Raw genomic sequence first — 15,769 nt, 5'->3', positions numbered from 1 at the left:
AATCCTAAACCCTTAGCCCAGTCTGTGCAGTTAAAGTGGCTCTCATCTTACTTGTCTCATTCCCACAAACACCAACCCAAGGGAAGAGGGCCATAAATTAAGAGCAGAGGGATGTAAGCACTAAAACACAAATGTGACCCACAACTGATGGTAGGGTACTCTCAACCACTAGAAACAGCTATCTGGTTCGGCAGGCACGCATGCACACACACATGCATGCGCAAGTGAAAACACATACAGGCGGAAGTGACAGATCACTAGCGATAGGTTAGTGATTAACATCTGAAGTAGTTTCATACTGTGTTAGAGGATGGCGGCTTACTTCAACCCTACTAACTTATTTCCTAGATTGTCTCCATATGTGACCGACCACCTCAATTTGGTGTTATGTAGCAAAATTTGAAGCTATGTTTTTTACATTGGATAAAAGCAGAGACACAGGGCTACAAAATGGTATATCTTACGCTGTATTTGAGGAACAATGGGAAAGTAATTCTGCTTTGAAAGTTGATAAACGTGTAAACTCACTTTTGAGAAAATGGCCCTTGAATACTTTGGTACACCTACTGGAGAGCTCTTCTTTTTCTACACCCATTGTTCACACCCTCTTAAGCCAGCCCCACCCATCTCTTTAAGGATTCACATGTGAGGTCATGTGCTACACAGTGAGTAGTGTAGTAAAGATTAAGACTAAGTGGTCAAGTAGTAGCCTACAATAAGGAAAAATTCCAGTTAAACAGATACAAATATTTTATAAATATTAGATGGCACTTGTCTAAATTGATGGATCATGTAAAAGAAATGCTATAATCCCACAGTCACATCTTGTTAAGTGGATGGGTCTCTACAGAAGTTGTAAACGGTAAATCGAAATGGTTACTTGCATACTAGCAATATCAAAAATAGATAGTGTCAATATAAAGAAAAAAATCACAAGTGTCAATGCCAGTAGAAAAAAAACAAAATGATATACATTATGAACAAGAACAATATCAATAACGATATCAGTGATGTATGAGGTAGTTATATGCATACAATCAAGAGAAAAGTGGTTGAGCAGCAGGATAAAATGTTTTAATTGTAGTAGCAACGTATGGCATGTGTGTTAGGAGAGAGTCATGTGAATAGAGGCACTGCAGATAGTGTTGATGACTGGGACTTGCTCCCAGTCCAAACCACGCATGAGCAAGGGAATATATATTTGGAGAGCCTGTTTCTGTGCTGCCATTGACTTTGGTGCAGGGCATGTGATGTCCATAGCCTTTTCGTCGCAAAACTCCCTGATCTTCTCAAAATGATATGTTTGTCTAGCTGTGTCCAGTCCAGGTGGTGCTTGTACAGGCAGACCACGACTGAGTCCGAATGCTCCTTGGAGACAACAATACCAGGCTCCAGAGCATCGAAGCTGTAAAACAGCTAATAACAAAAAAAAATTAGAGGACATTACAACCTTGTGTAACATCAATTCACCTCCCAAGTTTAGATCAGAAGAATAACTTCATACAATGCAATGAAAATAATATTCACCTGAAGTGCTTGATCTGTGGCAGCGGCCTGAACTACGGAGTCAGGTTTTGTTGCAAGCCATAGCTTTCCACCAGGAAGTGAATGTCCGGACTGTGGTGGAGCTTGTGCATGGTCCGCCAGGCACACTACCAGAGCACAAACTTTTTCTTGTTTTGACCACTGCAGACAGACTGCTCACTGTAAACAAGTGCTTGCTTGAGCCAGCTCTCTTTTTGATGGGAGGCATTAGATCATTCTCCTAGTATGACTGGTGGAGGAGAGTCAGGCGTGTTCTACTGATGCTGAAAGTCAAATTCCAGATACAAATATTTTAACATTATAATACAATAGATAGCCATAATCACCGTCAGACACACCTGTCTAACTTGATGGGTCATGTAATCATCTGAACTTTTGTTTAGACATGCCAGCTAAACAATTAACCATAATCCTAATCCATAGAGTACTAGCAATACAAATCAATTGTCATAGCTTGCTAAAGTTAACCAAATAGGTTCAATGTCAGCTAGTTAGCTAGCTAACGCTAGGCTATAACTAGCAATGCAAATGATTTTCTGAGATAATATTACTCCACAGATCATACACATAATGTTAGCTAGTGAGCCAGCCACCTAGCGTCAGCTAGCTAGCTAACAGTAAGCTTTAACTTGCAATAAAAACAACTTTCTGACAAAATTAGATACAGTTGAAGTCGGAAGTTTACAGACACCTTAGCCAAATAAAGTTAAATTCAGTTTTTCACAATTCCTGACATTTAATCCTAGTAAAAATTCCCTGTTTTCACATTTAAGAATGTGAAATGTCAGAATAATAGTAGAGAGAATGATTTATTTCAGTTTTTATTTCTTTAATCACATTCCCAGTGGGTCAGAAGTTTACATACACTCAATTAGTATTTGGTAGCATTGCTTTTAAATTGTTTAACTTGGGTCAAACGTTTCGGGTAGCCTCCCACAAGCTTGCCACAATAAGTTGGGTGAATTTTATCCCATTCCTCCTGAGCTGATGTAACTGAGTCAGGTTTGTAGGCCTCCTTGCTCGCACACGCTTTTTCAGTTCTGCCTATTTTCTATGGGATTGAGGTCAGGGCTTTGTGATGGCCAATCCAATACCTTGACTTTGTTGTCCTTAAGCCATTTTGCCACAACTTTGGAAGTATGCTTGGGGTCATTGTCTATTTGGAAGACCCATTTTCGACCAAGCTTTAACTTCCTGACTGATGTCTTGAGATGTTGCTTCAATATAGCAGCAGCAAAGCACCCCCGCAACATGATGCTGCCACCCCCGTGCTTCACGGTTAGGATAGTGTTCTTCGGCTTGCAAGCCTCCCCCTTTTTCCTCCTAACATAACGATGGTCATTGTAGCCAAACAGTAAAATTTGTTTTTCATCAGACCAGAGGACATTTCTCCAAAAAGTATGATCTTTGTCCCCATGTGCAGTTGCAAACCGTAGTCTGGCTTTTTTATGGCGGTTTTGGAGCAGTGGCTTCTTCCTTGCTAAGTGGCCTTTCAGGTTATGTCGATATAGGAATGGTTTTAATGTGGATATAGATACTTTTCTACCTGTTTCCTCCAGCATCTTCACAAGGTCCTTTGCTGTTGTTCTGGAATTGATTTGCACTTTTCGCACCAAAGCACATTCCTCTCTAGGAGACAGAAAGCGTCTTCTTCCTGAGCGGTATGACGGCTGCGTGGTCCCATGGTGTTTATACTTGCGTACTATTGTTTGTACAGGTGAACATGGTACCTTCAGGCATTTGGAAATTGCTGATTTCTTTTGATTTTCCCATGATGTCAAGCAAAGAGGCACTGAGATTGAAAGTTGGACTTGAAGTACGTCCACAGGTAGACCTCCAATTGACTAAAATGATGTCAATTATCCTATCAGAAGCTTCTAAAGCCATGACATAATTTTCTGGAATTTTCCAAGCTGTTTAAAGGCACAGTCAACTTAGTGTATGTAAACTTCTGAACCACTAGAATTGTGATACCGTGAATTATAAGTGAAAAAATCTGTCTGTAAACAATTGTTGAAAAAATTACTTGTGTCATGTACAAAGTAGATGTCTTAACCGACTTGCCAAAACTATAGTTTGTTAACAAGAAATTTGTGGAGTGGTTGAAAAACAAGTTTTAATGACTCCAACCTAAGTATGTAAACTTCCGACTTCAACTGTATGTATAATATCTGAATCTGTAGCTAGACTCTTACCCGTATACATGGATGAATGCTTCACAGCAGACTGCAACCCCTTTCATTAAATAACACGTCCTGTGTCATTTCCGGGGTTTTTGTACAGCTTGCTTAGCACGTTGTTTCAAGTCACTCTGGTTCACAACATCTGATTCTTTTCAGAGTCAGAGAGAGTGAGCATGGTACGATTGTCCTCCTCAAAGTAATTCATCACAACTTTTTCCCACTGACCTTTGTAGATAGTGCCTGATAAATTCAGGGCAGCAATGTTATTGAGAGAAGTAGCAACACATTTGTAGTTCTCCATGGCTAACGTTATATCTTTATAAAAAACTGCAGTAGAAAGGATTATCTACTCATAACGAGCAGCTCATTTTATAGACAGAAGATGCTAACTCATCTCTCGGCATGTCCAGCCCATTCATTATCTCAGGCAATCATGGCTAGCGGGAAGGTTCCTGACTTTTTCCACAAATGGCACAGATGGCATTCACGTTTGTTATTAAGGCACATGAAAGTTCAAATATTCAAGAAGGCATTTCTGCCCGAAAACCCATTTTGATTTAAAAAAAAAATAAAACATTAAAGTTCAAACGCCTCTCCTGTGAAGTCGTGACTTGCGACATACGCCTAGTTTCCTGAAACTAGTCATACATGTAGGTACAAACACTTTGCACGCACGCGCAGAGGCAGGCGCGCAGACACATATGGTTAGATCTGTTTCAATACCTTACATGCCGTGGGAAGAGGTAGCAGATTTCCCCACCATCTTTTCTGCTTTAGTTTTATTGGTTTCTTATAGACACTGCAAGTCAGTAGGAAGCCCAGTCTCACTCTGTAGCCTAAGGAGAGCAGGCCATCAAGGGAAACATGGATGGAAAACCACCTTTTATAAATCTACCTTATCCATTATAAATGCTGTCAATGTGTTCAGCTTCAGCAACAGATGGAGCTACAGACGAGCATAAAGTTGATCCTCTCCCTTCAATGATTCTTCTTTTGATTTTCATCTGGAAGTCATACATATCCAACTTTCTATTTGAGCTACTCTTGGAAATGTACTTCTCTTGGCGTGTAGGATTCTTGTCCTGCATAACTCTGAACTTAATTCTAGTTGATTGTATTCCATCAACGAGTTGTATTGCTGGAGCAAGTTAGTGAGATTTCTCTCAGAAGGTTAGGTGGAGTAGTAGATCGTCTATATTTAGTCTGGAGAGAGTATTAACTGGCCAGAACTGGAAGTGTTTCCCGGACCTCTCTTCCCTGTGACACGCATACTCTCACACACACACTCACACACACACTCACACTCTCACACACACACACACTCACACTCTCACACACACACACACACACACACACACACACACACACACACACACACACACACACACACACACACACACACACACACACACACACACACACACACACACAGAGAGAAACTTAACATGTTTCCCGGACCTCAGGCCTGGCCTGGGTCCTCCCTCCTCTCTTCCCTGTGGTCATCATTTTCCACTGGGTCTCCTTTAAAAAAAGATTACTCATCTCATGGGACTTCTTGGCTAAATAAAGGCTCAATTAAATATATCACTGAGGGATGGAGATTCTGGAATCGGCATTTCCCTCTTGATTTTTTCCAAGGTCACTGAATTTTGATTGATGCCTGCTGCTTAGCCTAGGCGATCATCCCTCTCTGCTGATCTAGGATCGGTTTCCCCCTGCCATATAATCTTATTCATTATAATCTAAAAGGCGTACCCAATCCTAAATCAGCACTACTAATACTCTGACACTCATTGTGAATAATGGATACTGAACCACCATCTGTTCTGTCCAAGGTCGGGTGTCCGGGACATAACACAAAGCACAGCCCTGGCCCCAGTCTCTTTATCAAGCATTGTTTTTATTATTCAGCTGTTCCTCTACAGATAGCTGAGGTCCTGTATGCTCCCCCTATTCCCTCGGACCATACCCTTACCTTTTTCCCCCAGGACTCCCTTTTTCACATAACAAAATGCCCCCAACCTAGGATATATATAGACTTGTTTTAAGCTTATTACCTGCAATTCTACGTAGGTTAACAAGACTCAAGACAATAATAATAAAATGTATAATAATTGATGAAGGAAAATAAAATCTAGACCCGATTTCCCCAAATATTATTCCACTACCAAATGTTTTATTATGATAATCTATATAAACTCTCAATTTAATTATACATATTATTTTTTACAGAAAGTGAATTGATCAATTGATAGCGACAGTCACACATTGTATAAGATTTCTTCCCAAGTAAATTTCTAATGACTCCTCGTCTTTAAAAGGTTTTAGCTCAGCTCCTGAATGTCATAGAGAGAAACCATGTGCATCAGAGCCGTGTCTTCCTCTGGCATTTTACCGCTTACTTCTAGCCTAAAGCATCATGGATTTATGCCTTGTTTTAAATCTACCCCTCAAATCAAGAAGGTTGGGAACCCTGAGGATATCTCCTCTTCCTTCTCTAGGGGCTCACTATACTCATTCTCCTTTTTCTCCCCCTTCCTCCTCCATGGGGACCGACTCTCTGAGTCCTGCTGTTCCACCATGGGAGTAGCTACCTGACTACTGTTCTCTCTCTATCAGTGCCACTCTGTTAGTAGTTCACCATAGTGACGCGCGCGACACACAGTTCATCATTGGAGTGCTCGCGAAAACACAGCTTGCCATATATTTAAACAACAGACCGTGGCCTTGGTGAAGGAGATCTGCGAGCGTGTGCCCAAACTCAGTGTGATAGTATGATCTGCTAGGCTATACTTCAGTTAAGATGAGAGAAAGATTTGGGTTCAATCTCAAACTGCTGCATTTATCAGTTTAGCTCAGGGAAAGTTTTTTCAGTTTACATGTATCCTACACCGAATCTTGTTGAGGTAAAAACGTGATATATTATATCCGTCTTACAGATTGAATTTGAGTTCGATCTGGAATCACTGTGTTTAAAATGAGAATATGTACTCCATTTGAAGCATTCTTTCGGTATTTGAATACAGACTAAATGTGTTTCCCTAGCTGGAAATGTTTATACATTGAACCCTGCTATGCCAAATAATCCCCCTAAGTCTGAGCAGCTGCTGGTTTCCAAATGGCACCCTATGGGCCCTGGTCGAAAGGGAATAGGGTGCCATTTGGGACGCAGCCTCAAAAATAAACTCTTTAAATGTACGTTTCTGTGGAAACCACCAGAGGAACTATTTTGGAAGTTCCAGGGTAAGGAGACCTACTTGGAAATGTGCCATAGTACAAGACAGAGTAGAGCAGAGAACACATCCTGACTACAGGGAAAAGTTGTGTTTTAGCTACGCTACCACTAGAGAATACAAATGTGTTACGCGGAGCGACACAGGGGAACCCAAGAGCAGACTCAGATGAGGAAACAGGGATGAATGAACCAAAATATTTATTGTTACACAGAGAGATATGGAGTGCAGATCCGGCGAAGCTCGGATGAGTTGCAGAAAAACCAGATGTGGAGACTGAGGTTGGAGTTAGCTGAGTAGAACAGGGTAAACAGATCCTGAGGGGAAATCCAGGTGGGTGGTGAGATGTGGAACAGGAGCCAAAGACAGAGCGGTAAATGCAATGAGAGGATAAACGGTGTCAGGCAGGGTAACAGGCACAGCCAAGTAACAGGATCTTGAATAATCATAAATGGCTAGAATCGTGAACTGACTGAGCAGAGATTATGATCGGGCAGAGTGGAAGTGGCAGGACTGAGTATTTGTAGAGGTCTTGATTATGGAACGAGTTGCAGCTGGTAGGGATCTGCTCTGACTCCAGCACACCTGTCTCCAACCACACAATCACACAGAGAGGGAGAGCGAGTGTACAGGAGGAGTAACTGCAGGTCAAGAAGACACCGGATGAACACCAGAGGGCGTAGCAGGAGCAGATGTGACAAGATGTGCATTCGGAGAGAAGTTACTAGTCTGAAGGCTTTGAGATCCTGCTTTTAGAAAGTATCCAGCTGTGAAATGAAGCCTGCATGCAAGTTTCACTGTTTTGTTTGCTAACTTTTCTGTCACCAACGACCTTGGTCAGAGTTTGGAAGTATTAGGCTGATCTCTGTCAGTCCACTGTGTTCCTTACTTCACGTGCTTTGAGTCTTACAGTATAGTACACTGGTGCTCAGTACAACTGCTCCTCTCTCTCCTCTATTTCCGCAAAGAATCTGTGTTTTGCAGTGAGAGGCTCCTGTCAGCGGATGCCAAGTGCTGTGAGACAGGTGGAGCTTAGATTGGTGTTTTCTGTGTGTGAGCCCTTTAACTAGCTTATTTCAGTATGGCTCTGTAGTGCCGTGTGTGTGTAACACACACACGCACATTGGAGAGGGCTTTACTGGATATAGATCAGTGTGTGTGTGTTACATCCCCATAAATTATAGTCCTGAGCCACATACAGTCTGTCTATATGGGGTGTCCTGCTCTGTACTTAGTAGTCGACCCACCCTGAGAAACCCAGGCCTTTTCATTATCCCATAACCACTGCCACTGACATATGCATGCATGTAGGTTATGAGTGTGTGTATAAAGTATAGATGTATGCGTTTTTGCCTGTCTGAAGTGGGATAGCCTATATATGTCTGTCTGTACACAGTACAAACACACAGTGGTGTATGCTGACTTGGTTTACTTTCACTATAGCTATACTGTAGAATAGATATATGATTATACAGGCATTGTTTATCCTTTATGGACATATAGAGTCAATTGCAGCGTAGAGGTAGAACTTAACGTGCCCCTGCAGGTTAACGCTGTATTTCTTAAAACGATACTAACGGGAGATAACATGCACCTGCGTGTTAAAACAAAGTTGTTTGCAACAAAACATTCTTACAGATCAGTTGATCTCTTATGTTACCTTGCCATGTGATATGATTATGATACTAGACAGCTGCGTCTACGTTCTGGACTCCCGCGGAAACAGTAAGACTTATTAGAGTATAAGAATATAGAAATAGTGGGCTGTTTCACCTTCAATGGAAAAAAGAATATGTGTGCTATTTGAAATAACTTTATTACACTACATTTTCACTTGATAAAAAAACATAATTATATAGGCCTAACGCATCATGATTGACTTCATTTAATACACATTTCAAATATGGACAGTCCAGGGGTATTTCCCCCAATCTTGATATGAAATGACCATACTTTTTAAAGACAACTTTCTTTTAAAATAAATAATAAAATAACAATAGGCCACACAAAAGGTAGTTTACCATTCATATAAGGTGGCTGGTATTGCCACAATATAGATTTAACAAAGGCAGGTGCGGAAATTAATATATTCTGCACTCTGAGCCAATACTTTGAAGTGACTTATTGTGTTTTATCTTTAGAGCATTTTGGCTGGTTTGATGTGACTATATTGTGATTGTATTATTCATGGAACAGGGTCGAGTAAAGGTTATTATGCAGTATATAGGACTCTCTGGTTCTTCTGGCCGTGGCCCCGGTGATTTGGAGCCGTGTCCCAGGTCCAGAGCTATGAGCCAGGCTTAATTTCCACAGAGATTGGGCTTCTGGAGCTTCTCTGGACCTCCTCCAAGAGAGAGAAAGAGATAAAAGACAAGAGGTCTTCTATCTCTCACAGCCAGTCAGCCATGCAACATGTCTAAAGAGAAGTGAACTATATTCTAAAATTGATAAGAAATTACAAAGCAAAAACAGGTTTTTAGAATATTTACATAAGTATTCAGACCCTTTGCTATGAGACTCGAAATTGAGCTCAGGTGCATCCTGTTTCCATTGATCATCCTTAAGATGTTTATACAACTTGATTGGAGTCCACCTGGGCTAAATTCAATTGATTGGACATGATTTGGAAAGGCACTCGCCAGCTCCGAGACAGGATTATGCACAAATCTGGGGAAGGGTACCAAAAGATTTCTGCAATATTTAAGGTCCCCAAGAACACAGTGACCTCCATCATTCTTAAATGGAATACGTTTGGAACCACCAAGACACTCTTCCTAGAGCTGGCCGCCTGGCTAAACTGAGCAATCAAGGGAGAAGGGCCTTGGTCAGGGAAGTGACCAAGAACCCGACAGAGCTCCAGAGATCCTCTGTGGAGATGGGAGAACCTTCCAGAAGGACAATCATCTCTGCAGCACTCCACCAATCAGACCTTTATGGTAGAGTGGCCAGACGGAAGCCACTCCTCAGTAAAAGGCACATGACAGCCCACTTGGAGTTTGCCGATAGGCAAAATAGATTCTCTGGTCTGATGAAACCAGATTGAACCCTTTGGTCTAAATGCCAGCATCACGTCTGGAGGAAACCAGGCACCGCTCATCACCTGGCCAATAGCATTTCTACGTTGAAGCATGGTGGTGGCAGCATTGTGCTGCCTGGATGTTTTTCAGCGGCAAGGACTGGGAGACTAGTTAGGATCAAGGGAAAAATGAACGAAGCAAAGTACAGAGAGATCCTTGGTGAAACCCTACTCCAGAACGCTCAGGACCTCAGACTGGGGCAAAGGTTCACCTTCCAACAGGACAACGACCCAAAGCACACAGCCAAGACAATGCAGGAGTAGCTTCGGGAAAAGTCTCTGAATGTCCTTAAGTGGCCCAGCCAGAGCTCGGACTTGAACCCGATCTAACATCTCTGGAGGGACCTGAAAATAGCTGTGCAGCGACGCTAACAGACCTTGAGAGGATCGGCGGAGAAGAATGGGAGAAACTCCCCAAATACAGGTGTGCCAAGCCTGAAGCGTCATACCCAAGAAGACTCGAGGCTGTAATCGCTGCCAAAGGTGCTTCAACAAAGTACTGAGTAAAGGTTCTGAATACTTATGTGAATGTGACATTTCCGTTTTTTTATTTTACATAATTTAGCAAAACAAAAAAAACAGTTTTTGCTTTGTCATTATGGGGTATTGTGTGTAAACTGATGAGGGGAAAAATATTTAATTCATTTTAAAATAAGACTGTAATGTAACAAAATGTGGAAAACAACAAAGGTTCTCAATACTTTGTGAATGCGCTTTATCTCCTCCTTTGCTCTGGTGGGCCATTCAAACCTTTGTAGTACAGAGAATTGCTAGAATGTTTAGAATGCCTCATTTGAGCCCTGGTCTGTGGCAGACAGCATTGCTTTGCTTGACTATGGTACCTCTGAATGCACAGGTTAGATGGTACTTCACCTGCCACATGTGCATACCTTTTTAGTTGAGCATACCTTTTATTCCAGGGGTAGGCCTGATTTTAGCTAGTGGGTAGTATGGATTCTGGTTTAGTGTATGGTCTGTTGTGGCCTGAGGGTTTACCTTTTCCACTATGTCTTCCCTACAGAGGAATCCTCTACCACCCTGAAGGTAGTGTCCTACATTTTCATCAGTGTGGGGTCTCTCTCCATGGCCATGGGCTTCCTGGGCTGTATAGGAGCCATCTATGAGATACGCTGCCTGCTGGGCCTGGTGAGTAAACACACACACCGAGTAATATGAAGTGGAAATATGATGTGAACCCTTTGGAGTTACCTGGATTTCTGCATAAATTGGTCATCAAATTTGATCTTCATCTAAGTCACAACAATAGACAAACACAGTCTGCTTAAACTAATAACACACAAACAATTATACTTTTTCATGTCTTTATTGAACACTTCGTATTAACATTCACAGTGCAGGGTGGGAAAAGTATGTGAACCATTGGATTTAATAACTGGTTGACCCTACTTTGGCAGCAATAACCTCAACCAAACGTTTGGTTGCGGATCAGACATGCACAACAGTCAGGTGGAATTTTGGACCATTCCTCTTTACAAAACTGTCTCAAAACTGCAATATTCTTGGGATGTCTGGTGTGCACCGTTCTCTTGAGGTCATGCCACAGCATCTCAATCGGGTTGAGGTCAGGACTGTTGCATCACCCAACTTCTGTTGAGCTTCAATTGGCAGACAGATAGCCTTACATTCTCCTGCAAAGATCAACTTTTATGACCAATTTATGCAGAAATCCAGATCATTCCAAAGGGTTCACATACTTTTTCTTGCCACTGTACACACAACACCACTACTAACACGCTAATGCTAAACCTAAAGTTTCACATTTCAAATTACTCATTGACTCTTGGGTCTTCAATTCTTATTTGGCGGCCCTGATTTGTTATGGAAGTGTGTATAGACTAGATGTCGACCGATTAGGATTTTTCAACGCTGATACCGAATATTGGAGGACCAAAAAAAGCCGATACCGATTAATCGGCCGATTGATAGATATATATATTTGTAATAATGACAATTACAACAATTCTGAATGAACACTTATTTTAATTTAATACATAAATAAAACATCTATTTAGTCTTAAATAAATAATGAAACATGTTCAATTTGGTTAAAATAATGCAAAAACACATTGTTGGAGAAGAAAGTAAAAGTGCAATATGTGCCATGTAAAAAAGCTAATGTTTAAGTTCCTTGCTCAGAACATGAGAACAAAGCTGGTGGTTCCTTTTAACATGAGTCTTCAATATTCCCAGTTAAGAAGTTTTAGGTTGTAGTTATTAAAGGAATTATAGGACTATTTCTCTCTATACCATTTTTATTTCATATACCTTTGACTATTGGATGTTCTTATAGGCACTATAAGAACCTAATCTCAGGAGTTGATAGGCTTGAAGTCATAAACAGCGCTGTGCTTCAAGCATTGCGAAGAGCTGCTGGCAAACGCAGGAAAGTGCTGTATGAATGAATGTTTGCGAGCCTGCTGCTGCCTACCACGGCTCAGTCAGACTGCTCTATCAAATATCAAATCATAGACTTAATTATAATGTAATAAACACACAGAAATACGAGCCATTAATATGGTCAAATCCGGAAACTGTCATTTAAAAATCAAACCGTTTATTCTTTCAGTGAAATACGGAACCGTTCCGTATTTTATCGAACGGGTGGCATCCATAAGTCTAAATATTGCTGTTACATTGCACAACCTTCAATGTTGTCATAATTATGTAAAATTGTGGCAAATTAATTACGGTATTTGTTCGTAAGAAATGGTCTCTACACACAGTTCGCAACGAGCCAGGCGGCCCACACTGCTGCATATACCCTGACTCTGCTTGCACTGAACGCAAGAGAAGTGACACAATTTCCCTACTTAATATTGCCTGCAAACATGAATTTATGCAGGTTTAAAAATATATACTTTTGTATTGATTTTAAGAAAGGCATTGTTGTTTATGGTTAGGTACATTGGTGCAACGACTGTGCTTTTTTCACGAATGCACTTTGTTAAATCATCACCCGTTTGGCGAAGTAGGCTGTGATTCGATGATAAATTAACAGGCACCACATTGGTTATTTGCAACGCAGGACAAGCTAGTTAAACTAGTAATATCATCAACCATGTGTAGTTAACTAGTGATTATGTTAAGATTGATTGTTTTTTAGAAGATACGTTTAATGCTAGCTACCAAATTACCTTGGCTCCTTGCTGCACTCACGTAACAAGTGGTAAACCTGCCACGCAGTCTCCTAATGGACTGTAATGTAATCGGCGTTCAAAAAGGCCGATTACCGATTGTTATGAAAACTTGAAATCGGCCCTAATTAATAGGCCATGCTTGAAGCACATTGATTAACATTCTCTGTAAAACTTGGTTTGGCCTGTGTCATGCAAACTAGACCATTGTTGTTTTGAACTGTTATAATGAACCTGTCAAACTCACTTTCCCATGATGCCCTCTGTCTGTCTCTCCCCAGTACTTCACCTGTCTCCTGCTCATCCTCATTGCCCAGGTAACCGCTGGGGTGCTCATCTACATTCAGAGAGACAGGGTGAGTTATACCTTCCTCCCTATGTCCTTCCCTGTTCTTTCTACCCCACACTCTCTCCATCTTCATCTCCCTCTGCTTCACTCTTCTACCGCCTCTCTCTTCATCCCTCTCCCACCCCCCTTCATCCTCATACCTCTTTGCCTTCCTTGCCCCCCTTTCCCAATCCCTGCCCATCTCCCACCCCATCTCCCAAGTCCCGCTCTCCCCCCTTCTCCTTCCCTCTCTTGGCCTCGCAGCTGGGACATATCTTGCATTTCCACTCCCCCCTGCACAGCTGTACCTTCCCTGACTCCTGGGAAGGCCTTCTCAGAATCCCCCCTCTGACCCCTGACTGTGATGGAATGGACAGTTAGTGTTGGTGTGATAGGAACAGGGTGTGCCAGGAGTGAAGCATTGTTCTGTGATGAGTCAACGGTTGAGTTCCGATTATCGACCCTTCTCTGGAAGTGTACACTCGTGTACTTCCACTTATGGATTTAAAAGGATTTAAGAAATATGGTGGAAACTTCCTCCAGCCATGCTTGCTCCAATGCAGTGTTTTTAGGGGGATTGAACGAGTAGACACTACTGGGTGAAGAGTAGAGAATCGGACCGCAACCCATGAGTGATACCAGTGGAAAGTGAAAGACTGGGAGACTGAGAGCAGGTGGGGTTGAGGGAGAGATGTGTGAAATCTGCAGAGGAAGCGTGTATTGCTGTACTGTGGTGTTGTATGTTTTCATTGTGAGCAGTTCATACAGGTAGTTCCGCTTCTACTGGGGGGGGGGGGGGCAGGCTGGGGATTGATGTGGGGGTGAGGGGTGGGAAAGGTTGTGGAGGGGGGGACGATGTGGAAGGCATTTGCTTGTGAAATGTGTTTCCAGCTCTGTCGTGACGCTTGCCAACTCTGAGCGGCTGGTAAAATGACAGCACGGGGATGGAGACGTGTCATCACGGTGTATGATGGCACGTCACCCCCTATAGGTAGGAGAGGGGCACTAGCAGCACCACAAGGGTTGGTCAACTGTAAATCTACTGTAACTCTTAACATTAAAACAGCATAGATACAAACTTGAGTATGAGCTATTTGAGTTTTTACCAGAGTCAAATTGCTCAAGCTCAAGAGGGAAGCTTTTATTTAATTGTTTAACTCAAAATCAAGGTAGAATAATGATATTCAAGATTTCATAACTTGTTCGGACCTGTGATTCTTGTTTAATAGAAGAAAGAAGAGTAGGCTAATGGGTGAAATTGGATGTGTGTGTGTGTGTGAACAAACGGGAGTGTTTTGTTTGAGCCGATCTGACCGGTTTGAGTTCTGTTAGCTCAGCCGTTCCCATGATCCACTTGAATCTCATGACTCACGATAGGGGGGGGTTGCTATGGCTGTTCGTGTGTGTGCATGTGTGTGTGTGAATGCTTGCTCTCTGTGTTTAGGGTTTACCACAGGCCAGGGCAGGGTGGTACACTTTCCCAGAACAGGGTTGGGCTCCCTCACCTCTCCTCCCCTATTAGGCATGTAGGCTAGGCACAACTCCCCTGCCTCCTTACCATGTGGCCCTGTAATATACACTGAGTGTACAAAACATTAGGAACACCTTCCTAATATTGAGTTGCACCCCCTTTTGCCCTCAGAACAGCCTAAATTAGTCGGGGCATGGACTCTACAAGGTGTCGAAATCATTCCACAGGTATGCTGGCCCATGTTGATTCCAATGCTTCCCACTGTCGTGTCAAGTTGGCTGGATGTCCTTTCGGTGGTGCACCATTCTGGATACATGCGGGAAACTGTTGAGCGTGAAAAACCCAGCCTGGCACCGAATACCATTCCTCGTTCAAAGGCACTTCAATCTTTTGTCTTGCCAATTCACTCTCAATGGCACACAAACACAATCCATGTCTCAAATGTCTCAAGGCTCAAAAATACTTCTTTAACCTGTCCCTTCCCTGTCATCTACACTGATTGAAGTGGAGTAAACAAGTGACATCAATAAGGGATCATAGCTTTCACCTGGATTCACCTGGTCAGTCTGTGTCATGGACAGAGCAGGTGTTCCTAATGTTTTGTACACTTAGTGTATAGCTTGTTGTCATTATTTGTAAATAGAAAGGCAATTGAAACATGACATTGTGCTGTTTATGTGTGTATTATTACCCATGCTCTGCTATATTCAGGTCTCATAATATTAGTGCATCATGCCTAGATAATATTAGTACCGTTTCTTGTCCTAACTTTGAAAGT

At 42.1% G+C, this 15,769-nt stretch overlaps 1 protein-coding gene across 1 annotated transcript in view; it reads left to right on the top strand.

The window, feature by feature from the left end:
* The window catches only part of LOC139540407 (CD82 antigen-like), a 59,823-nt gene that overhangs the window by 33,457 nt on the left and 10,597 nt on the right, over positions 1 to 15,769 (top strand). Inside the window, exons 4-5 of the mRNA XM_071344205.1 lie at positions 11,059 to 11,183; positions 13,474 to 13,548. Of these exons, the coding sequence (XP_071200306.1) occupies positions 11,059 to 11,183; positions 13,474 to 13,548 (200 nt within the window). The remainder of the gene's footprint in view (positions 1 to 11,058; positions 11,184 to 13,473; positions 13,549 to 15,769) is intronic.

This window comes from Salvelinus alpinus, chromosome 15, assembly GCF_045679555.1.
Source record: "Salvelinus alpinus chromosome 15, SLU_Salpinus.1, whole genome shotgun sequence".
Classification (NCBI taxonomy): Eukaryota; Metazoa; Chordata; class Actinopteri; order Salmoniformes; family Salmonidae; genus Salvelinus; species Salvelinus alpinus.
Note: the sequence above shows the minus strand (reverse complement) of the source record. Positions and strands in the feature narration are given on the sequence as shown.